Raw genomic sequence first — 11,073 nt, forward strand, 5'->3', positions numbered from 1 at the left:
TATGGATATATATATATATATATATATATATATATATATATATATGGATATATATGGATATGATATATATATATATATATATATATATATATATATATATATATATATATATATATATGGATATATATATATATGGATATATATATATATATATGGATATATATAAATGGATATATATATATATGGATATATATATATATGGATATATATATATGGATATATATATATATGGATATATATATATATGGATATATATATATATGGATATATATATATATGGATATATATATGGATATATATATATATATATATATATATATATATATATATATGGATATATATATATTGATATATATATATATATATATATATATATATATATATATATATATATATATATATATATATATATACATATATAATTGTATTAATACACATGCATGTATTTCTCACGTAAACAGAAATTTTCATATTCAATTACGAACTTATGCTTCTTACGCTCTTTTGAAAAACCGCTACGAAAAAAAGTAAAGCATAGTAAGAAAAAAAAAGATTGTATTTGTTCGTCAAATTTAATTAACTTTGCAGCTTAATGCACTCCACACATGCCACAGTTAATAATATGAGGGAACTGAAATGGGAAAACTAGTCTTTTTACTTATACGAAAAAAGGATTTTAGTTATGAGGAACCACATTTATTATTATTATTATTATTATTATTATTATTATTATTATTATTATTATTATTATTATCATGATGTTAATTGCATTGTTTTTACTTTTATTATTTTTATTATTATTATTATTACTATTATTATCATTGTTATTATTATTATCATTGTTATTATTATTAATATTATTAATATTATTATTATGATGATGATGATGATGATTCACTGTGGCATCGAATAACGATAGTGCTATTTCCAGTTTTTCGTGTTTCTTTTGGAATTTACTTCAGAATTCTAAGATCGGTACTCCGACTGGCGTTTACCTTTAGACTATGAGATTTCATTTAGTTTTTCAAAATTCAGGCAATACAGATGGACCATAGATCATTTAGCAGCAGTTCATGAATAAGTGTATCAAGAGCAGCTCTAAGATCAAGTAATATTGAAATACCACATTTGTTTTCCTCCTCCATTTCCAGTGTATCATTTACAACAGAGAAGATAGTTGTCTCAGTAGAGTATAATTTTCTATAAGCAGACTGTCTGGCAAAGCTATTTCTTCTAAGCGACTAATTAGTAGTTCAAGAATTACATATTTTAGCACTTCTGAAATAAAGAATAGATTCGAAATAGGTCTATGCAAATGTAATTCCTTGTAATTTACAGCACTTTTCAGATCCAAACACACTGGAAGTCTCAGAGCATAGTTCTCAAATTTTATCTTTGACCTCTAGGATTTCAGACCTGAAGTTTAATTGCTGCTCCTAGAACTACTCGCTAAGGTCATCAACAATTTATTTGTCATCAACAATTCATCTGTGCCATCAACAAGTCGCCTATGTCATCAACAAGTCGCCAGTGTAAACAACGAATCTGTATTGTAATCAACAAGTCGCTAATGCAATCAACATTCAACAAGTAGCCAGTGTAAACAACGAGTCGCTAGTATAATCAACATTCCACAAGTCGCTAGTGTAATCAACATTCCACAAGTCGCTAGTGTAATCAACATTCCACAAGTCGCTAGTGTAATCAACATTCCACAAGTCGCTAGTGTAATCGGCATTCCACAAGTCGCTAGTGTAATCAGCATTCCACAAGTCGCTAGTGTAATCAGCATTCCACAAGTCGCTAGTGTAATCGGCATTCCACAAGTCGCTAGTGTAATCGGCATTCCACAAGTCGCTAGTGTAATCAACATTCCACAAGTTGCTAGTGTAATCAACATTCCACAAGTCGCTAGTGTAATCAACATTCCACAAGTCGCTAGCGTAATCAACATTCCGCAAGTCGCTAGCGTAATCAACATTCAACAAGTCGCTAGTGTAATCCACAAGTCGCAAGTGTAATCAACGTAGGAGTCATAGAATTTAGAGTCAAACAATGGAGAATTATCTGATGTCCAACACTCTTCTGAATGACCATGAAGCATCTCTAGTAGGAGAAGATATCTTGCCTTATCTTCAACTAGCTAGTGCTATTCTGTACAAAGGTAAGTGTCTTTCCTTTCAAGAAGTATTCTTGTTCCTGAAGTTATAAAGAATAGATTGAACCTTGATAATGATATAAATCTACTGTAGTTTTATCAAATCTAGGGATACATCAAAAATTGTATTAGCTTATATCTATATATATCTATCTATCTATCTATAACTATCTATATATCTATATCTATATCTATATATATATAAAATATATCTATATATATATATATATATATATATATATGTATTTATATATAAATATATATATATATATATATATATATATATATATATATATATATATAAATATGTGTATGTATATGTATATATATGTAAATGTATATATATGTATATACAGTATATGTGTGTATATATGTATATATATATGCATATATATATGTATGTTTATATATATGTATATGAATGTTTATATATATATAATGTATATATGTATATATGTATATATGTATATATATAATATTATTATCATTAGTAAATAAAGATAAAAAAAAAATTCCCTCATAACAGGCGGAGAAGAACAATCGCAGATTCCATCGCTACAGAAACAGAATGAATCTTCCATCGTTTCTGGAGATAAGATCGGAAAACCTTTGACTCATTTCAATTTGAGAGAAGAACCGATATATCATACCTATGAACCTATGCAACACTCTCCCTTGGAAGTCCAGGCGTCTGGGAGTGGCCTTTCCAGGAGGACTAAAAGTGTACTAACCCATCTTTCCAGTTTGAAAGAAAGACAACGTGAAAGAAGGCAGAAGGGAAAGAGACAGGAGAAAACTCGCTTCACAAATTTGCAGTTGATGAAATTAGAAAATGAGTTTTTGAAAACTGAGTAAGTACTTTAACACGAAATTGTTTATACTGCAATAATCAGGTGATCTCGTGTAAGATTTATACGGTATGGGTGGTAGACATCATTGTCAGTTTGAAGTGTTGTAGAGCTATATATTTTCTTTAAGCTTTAACATTTTTGTGGTGGTAACAGTTTTCACATACACATATATATATATATATATATATATATATATATATATATATATATATATATATATACATATATATATATATATATATATATATATATATATATATATATATATATATTGTGTATGTGTATACTTGAATATATGTATATATATATATATATATATATATATATATATATATATATATATATATATATGTATATATATATATATATATATATATATATATATAAATATATATATATATATATATTGTATATATATTATATATATATATATATATATATATATATATATATATATTGTGTATGTATACTCGGATATATATAGATAGATAGATAGATAGATAGATAGATAGATATGTGTATGTATGTAACAGTGATTTAGGTTTAATGTAAAACAGACCTGTTTAAATGTATCATTTAGTTGATTTAGATCACCTTCCTTTCCAGGTATCCAGACATACCGGACATTTACTCCATGAGCGTAATACTGGAACTGACGGAAAAGCAAATTAAGGTAAGAGTTACAGTAATCACTTTCTAAAACAGAAAGAATTCTTTTTTTGGTTAATTATAGGTATTTAGAAACTTTGGATAAATATATTGAATTTTTTTTTAGATATGCTCAAAACTTTTTTGGTATAAATCTAAACATATTAGCCTCCTAAAATATATTTCGAAATATCATCCATTATTTAATAAAAGGTTTTGGTTTAGCAATGCAAATGGAAATGTCCTTGTTATACATATATATATATATATATATATATATATATATATATATATATATATATATATATATATATATATATATATATATATATATATACATGTATATATATTATATATATATTATATATATATATATATATATATATATATATATATATATATATATATTATACATATATATACATATATACATATATACATAGGCCTACACCATGGTCTTCCACTGTCATGGGTTAGTTCTCTTGCTTGAGGGTACACTCAGACACACTATTCTATCTGATTTCCTCTTTTTATTGTTAAAGTTTCTATGGTTTATATGGAAAATATTTATTTCAATGTTATATCTCTTCGTGAAATATTTTATTTTTCCTTGATTCACTTCCTCACTGGGCTATTTTCCCTGTTGGGGCCACTGCGCTTATAGCATTCTGCTTTTCCAGCTAGGGTTGTAGCTTAGCAAGTAATAATAGTAATGATAATAATAATACCCTTCCTTGAATGGGAATTATCCTGTTAAAATGGAATGGGTAAATAACGAAGTAATTAACCAATGACTAAATTTTTTTTAAATTTTTCTCGATACAGAACTGGTTCAAGAACAGACGAGCCAAGGGTAGGACGTATGACCAAAGCGGGTAAACAAGTTCTCGTCGAGACGAAGAAATTTTATATAACCCATGCCAAAGTTTTCATGGATTCGACGAAAGAAATTAATTGATTGAACAATTTTGCTTTTAATTAAATGTAGGACTGCACTGTATTACGTCAAATAACTATTTTATCAATCAGATGATTTAATACAGTCTACTTTTCTGAGACTTTTAGTGCCCACTGCACTATGTCAAGTATATCTTTTTATTAACTAAGACTAATAATGAATGTTATGATGTTTCACTCAATTTCAATGTATATTTTCATTTAAGTGTATATCTTATTGATAATAAATTTTATACAAAAACAGCTTTTTGGGTTAAAGGTTAACTTTTAGATTTTCTATGTCTACTAATCCTTAAAGTGTATTTGTAATAACATTTTGGATGAATACTGATAAGGAAATAAATCTTTATTGATCTAAATTGTTTAGAATATTAACCCCACAATCTTTATTTTCTGTTGAGTCGTGTAAGTAATTTTAGTGTTAATTATTTTCAAAATAAGTAATATTGTATTTAATAGGATGGATTTTTATTTTTAGAAAGATGGCTATATCAACAAACCTTATTCAAAACATATTAATCACAAAAAGGATTTGATGTAGAAATTAAAAAGATAATACGAAAATTAAGTATGTTTATACTGGCCAAAATTAATGTTTGAAATGCAGATTTCTAGTAGGACTTTTCTAATAGTTTTATCAAGTATATGACAATATGGCTGTCATACCTAAAGACAAATGTAAATAACTTATCATAAAAGATTTAGTAAACAGTTCCATCTACCAACTTCACGTTGTGGTAATAATATGGTTCCTTATATTTTTAGACTTTAAAACAATTAAAAGTATTTTAGTTTAAATTCATAATACAAAGTAGATCTATGGACAATTTAATGTTTGTATGATACTTATGAAGTCCTCATATTTTTATAGATATATCTGTATTTTATGTAACTCGACCATGACATGTTGTCAGCTATAAATTCTTTGATAATGAATTACAAAACATATGAATTGTAGATTTGTAATAAATTATACAATGTAATTTCGTTATATAAACTGTATTAATTCACATTCTTTGAGAAAAACATTATATACACAGGAAAATTTTAATGTTTCATAAATAAAAGTCCAGAAAACTACCAGAACATAAATTATTGTACAACTTAACTTATTCGTCCATGCAACCCCATTGGACAGCAACTAACTTTTTTTTTTTTTAAATAATGTAAATCTATAAAACCTGAAATAAAACCAGCATTCCTCCACCAATAATTTCAAAAAAAGCTGACATTACACAATGGCTCGTCTCGAATAAGGAGGATATTAAAAACTATTAAAAAGCGAATTGTTTCAAATAGTGAGAAAGCGAATAGTTTCCATTTATATAGTGATTTATTATATATCAGTCAGTCGTAAAAATTCATAGAAATCAGTGTCTATTGTTTTCAAACCTATGAAAATCCAAAGAGCAAAATCATTATGCTATTAAGAAAAAAAAAAAACTTAAAGGCAATATTATTTCTAAATGTATTTATTTCTAAATGTATATATATATATATATATATATATATATATATATATATATATATATATCTATATATATATATATATCTATATATATATATATATCTATATATATATATATATATATATCTATATATATATATATATATATATCTATATATATACATACATATATATATATATATATATATATATATATATATATACATATACACTTAAAATAACTTTGGAGATTTACAAAATTTATATATATATATATATATATATATATATATATATATATATATATGTATGTATGTATATATATATATACATATATATATATATATATATATATATATATATATATATATATATACTGTATATATATATATATATATATATATATATATATATATATATATATATATATATATATATATATATATATATATACTGTATATATATATATATATATATATATATATATATATATATATATATATATATATATATATACTGTATATATATATATATATGTCTGTATATCTATATATATATATATATATATATATATATATATATATATATATATATATATATATATATATATATATATATATATATATATAAACTTTTAAAGTAACTTTAGAGATTTACAAAACTCCCCCGACTACAAGGGACAACTGGGTGGTTTATTGCTTCCAGTGGTAAGGATTGAAAATGGAAAAAGTTGATATTACACCAAAACCAAGTGGGAGGAAAGCAAATCCTGCCTATGGCTCTTCGCCCTCGCCAGACTCTGAAAGGTGGATAATCTGTAGAGGACATATGTTTTTACTCTTGGATAATGGATTCCCAAATAGGATTAGTAAGGAATACAAAGCTTTGATTTAGGTCCCCACAGATTGGTATAACAAGGTCTGTGCAACTGAAAGTTATGAAGAGACTTAGAAGACCTTTTACCAATATCTATAGTTCATAGCCTGAGGCACACTGACAGCAAAACTTCCCTATGAAAATGCTGCCATTTTTTTAGATTCAAAACATAAATACGTTATTTTTACGTGAGCAATTATATCCATTCAATAAATGTTGCTCGAAATTATCTTCTGTTCATTTTAATTGTAGGAAACTAATACATGCCCAATAAGGAAACTGGTGAATTTAGGATAGACCGAGGCTAGTTATTCTTCATATACACGGAATCTTAAGAAATTTTAAAAGTGAGGAGACGTTTGGGATGTCTTAATGAAATGCATTTAAGGTATTGTATTTCAAAATAGGTAAAACAAAGGGTTATGTATTTAAGCAAATATGCTCGCCATAAAAAAGCTCTATCAAGCTTTCTAAGATCACCAGGTTAGACCAAGGTAGAAAATATAGATTTGTCAGATCTAAGCAAAGTTCTTTAAATGCTTCCTGTAGAGATAATCCTTCAGGGAAGATTTTCTCGAGGCCTTCGGAGTCCCGGGAAAAAGGTTTGCTACCTAAGTACATACGTTTACTTATTTTTTTTTCTTCCTTCTCGATTCTCTTTTTAATTCTGATTCTCTGTATTTCTTTCTATATATGTATTATCTGTATATACTCTATTTTATCTATTTTTGTATAGATGGTTAATTACTGCAGAATAGGATTCTGGTATTATTGGTAGCATATTTTAATACTTATCTTTTAAAGGAAAACTAAAGTAGGTGTTTGTTTATTAATTATTCATCAATACATAAATCGTTAAGTTTTTTCAAAACTACGCATGCTTATAAACACACACACACACACACACACACACACACACACACACACACACGCTAACACACACACACACGACTTACATCTATCAATTACTTTATAAAGTATCAAGACCCTTTGTTAGTAAACCATGCTTATAATAACATACATACAAATACAATTTCCTTGGACAAGAACCATTGGTTTGCGGGAGTCACTTGGGTTGTCCAAGACTTAATAACCTCCTTGGGGTTGTTTATAGTTATCACACCAGGAGATCAAGAGCGAGAATTTTTTAATGACATTGACCGTGACCTTTTGAATCCGATTTCAAAGAATATGACCACCTACAATCAAATCTGGTATCGTCGAGCCAAAATAAATATGCCATATCTACATTCTTAATAATTGAAATCTTGGTTTGAATCATTAATAGATTAAGTCAGATATATACAAAATATGTTGAAAATAAAACACTACATTTCAGAAAATGAAACCTATTTCAATAGACTCCTTAACTCTAAAATGATTACCATTACATGCAATTGGTATCGTATGATATCTGTACCAGCAACGCTACAGTGATCTCAGAAAGTTTGACAGAGTTGTTACCTCCGTATTTCCAGGACATAACAGAATCAAGTCAACTGAAATAAGTTATTGAGAATCGGTTTTCATAATTCAACTTCTGCTCAGACATCCAAATTCAAGTTTGTTTATATATATATATATATATATATATATATATATATATATATATATATATATATATATATATATATATATACATATATATATATATATATATATATATATATATATATATATATATATATATATATATATATATATATATATATATATATATATATATATATAATATTATGTATATACATATATATAGAGTATATATATATATATATATATATATATATATATATATATTACTTCTCGTATTATGCATAAGTAATTGTTAATATATGGGAAGCAGCTAATGCAAAAAGTATTAACTTTCTTATTCCGCGAGTGTTTTGACAGTGATGATCAAACAATAAGCGAACAATACGCATTGTGAAATGTTAAATGCTCCCGAGTAAACATCATACAATAACCGTAAAAGTCCTGTAGAGAGTAGGGCTCCCCTGCTGTAAAGAACCAGATAAGTAGTCCTTTAAGTAATGTAAGTAAAGTAACGCAGAAAAATATATGTATCTGGATCCATCATACAGGGAATGCATTTTCAAACTACAAAAAAACAAATAACAAAAGCTAAGTGACCCCGAAACTCTTGTCAGGAATCTTAATCCATAAAAAGCTTATCCCCAAAGCAAAGAGCTCCGGGTGAAAGCGAAGACAGAGACCCGGGGATTTGACACTGTCTTATGTGTAGCGTACGAGAACTTTAGCATTTTGGTACGACGGCGATATGAGGTAAAGGACGTCTCGTAAACAGAATACTGCTTTTCGGCAAAAGGATTACGAAGGATTTAACTTTGTTCCTTGAAGCAACCTGGGGGAATTTATGATGATTTCTGTCATATGCCTTCGGAATTTATTTAAAAGCAACTCATTATTATCAGGATATCGCAATTTCAACCAAAATTAAATATTCTTACGTTATGTATTTAAAACTAAATCATTATTGTTAGGATATCGGGATTTAAAAAAAAAATAGGAAATACATAATGCTTTTAGTAACCTTATTTATTTTTTATCATGTTTTCATCTGATATAAACTGAAACAGAATTTGATAAGATTGCGAACACAAATTTATCTTAATGCAGTTTTAGTGAGAGTTGCTATAAATGATTAACATAATATGTCTCTCAAATATAGTGTTTATCATTCTTGTAAACATTGAAGATGAATATATTAACCAAAAATCGTAAAATTATCACATAGTTTATGAAGATGTCTCCTTGACCTGGTTTTCTAAGAGTAGAATTATTTCGAAGAGATAATAATCTTATTTGAATTGTTCATCTATTCTAAATCTATCCCCATAACCGACAATGCTTTAAAATGGGTTTTCATTTGAAGGTTTTGAAGGCCGCTCATAAGTGACAGAGGCAAGGGACAGTGACATTGCCCTATCAAGCAGGACAGTGCCCTAAAGACTGACTATATATACATATGATTAGTGCCCAAGCCCCCTCGCTACCTAAGCTAGGACTAAGGAGAACCAGGCAATGGCTGCTGATGACTCCGCAGATAGACCTAAAAGCTCACCTAAGCACCTCATCCTTAGCTCACAAGGTTGGTAAGGTTACAGCGACCAAAGAAACTAACGAATTTGAACGGACTCGAACCCCAGTCTGGTGTTCACCAGTCAGGGACGTTCCCGCATCGGCCACCACAACCCGTTTAATACCATAATCAGTTATCATATTCAATTTTCATGACTCACACAACGTTTCTTGGGAGTCATATAATTAATCACTGTAACTTTAGGATACATCAGATGGGTTTTATGACAATTATAGTATTAGAAATTCCTCATATCTAATTTCAACTATATATGATTTACTCTTTTCGCTTCCTCTCTCAAAGCAATGGAAGTAAAAGTTTTGTTAAAATGGATATTGGAAGATACCGATCCATCATTTTTGTTATAATTGCACTGTCAAAAATTTAAAGTAAAAACTGTGAAAATCCTGGAATAAATGTTGCTAGGCATTTGCCGTTTTAAAAACGGATATATTGCCATTAAGGAGTGATATTACGGTTAGCAACCCGTAAAAGATAATAACAAAGTAGGGTGAAAATTATGGTCGCCTGTATTTTACAGAAATACGACTGAGGCCGTATATTTTTTACTCAGAATTTCCGATTAGAAATTATGTTTTTTTAACAGTGAAAGATTAAAAAGATTATTTTTATGTTTTAGTAATGTAAAATAAACTTTAAGATAGGAAAATAAACTTCATGTGCAAATGATAGCTGGAATGCAATACAAATTGCTCTTCGCTCGCTTTGGAACAAGTGTCCTAGATTCCACGAATTCCTCAAACTAGAAATTGAGTAGGGTAATTCATTCTCTAACCCAAACACACTTCTCTAGCTTTGAGCTCTATGGAGATAGTTCTTAGCAGGGCTCGTGCCATCTATAAAGAGACAAACTGTTCTTTTATAGTGTCACTTCATGAAAGATTATCTTGTGGTCAAAAGAATCAAGCAATAATTTTATCCAAGAACATCCCTTATTCAGCATGTAATAAAGAGCAAGTGTCTGGTTTTATATGTATATATATATATATATATATATATATATATATATATATAT

The 11,073-nt window shown here is 27.4% G+C and overlaps 1 protein-coding gene across 1 annotated transcript; it reads left to right on the plus strand.

The window, feature by feature from the left end:
- Positions 1 to 1,411: 1,411 nt before the first annotated feature.
- LOC137617898 (homeobox protein aristaless-like 4) lies at positions 1,412 to 4,695 on the plus strand. Its single transcript, XM_068347844.1, has 4 exons — positions 1,412 to 2,164; positions 2,685 to 3,009; positions 3,616 to 3,682; positions 4,483 to 4,695. The coding sequence occupies exons 1-4, from the start codon at positions 2,056 to 2,058 to the stop codon at positions 4,534 to 4,536; spliced, it is 555 nt and encodes a 184-aa protein (XP_068203945.1). The 5' UTR covers positions 1,412 to 2,055; the 3' UTR covers positions 4,537 to 4,695.
- The last annotated feature ends 6,378 nt before the right edge of the window (positions 4,696 to 11,073 follow it).

The sequence above is a fragment of the Palaemon carinicauda genome, chromosome 24 (assembly GCF_036898095.1).
Source record: "Palaemon carinicauda isolate YSFRI2023 chromosome 24, ASM3689809v2, whole genome shotgun sequence".
Taxonomy (NCBI): domain Eukaryota; kingdom Metazoa; phylum Arthropoda; class Malacostraca; order Decapoda; family Palaemonidae; genus Palaemon; species Palaemon carinicauda.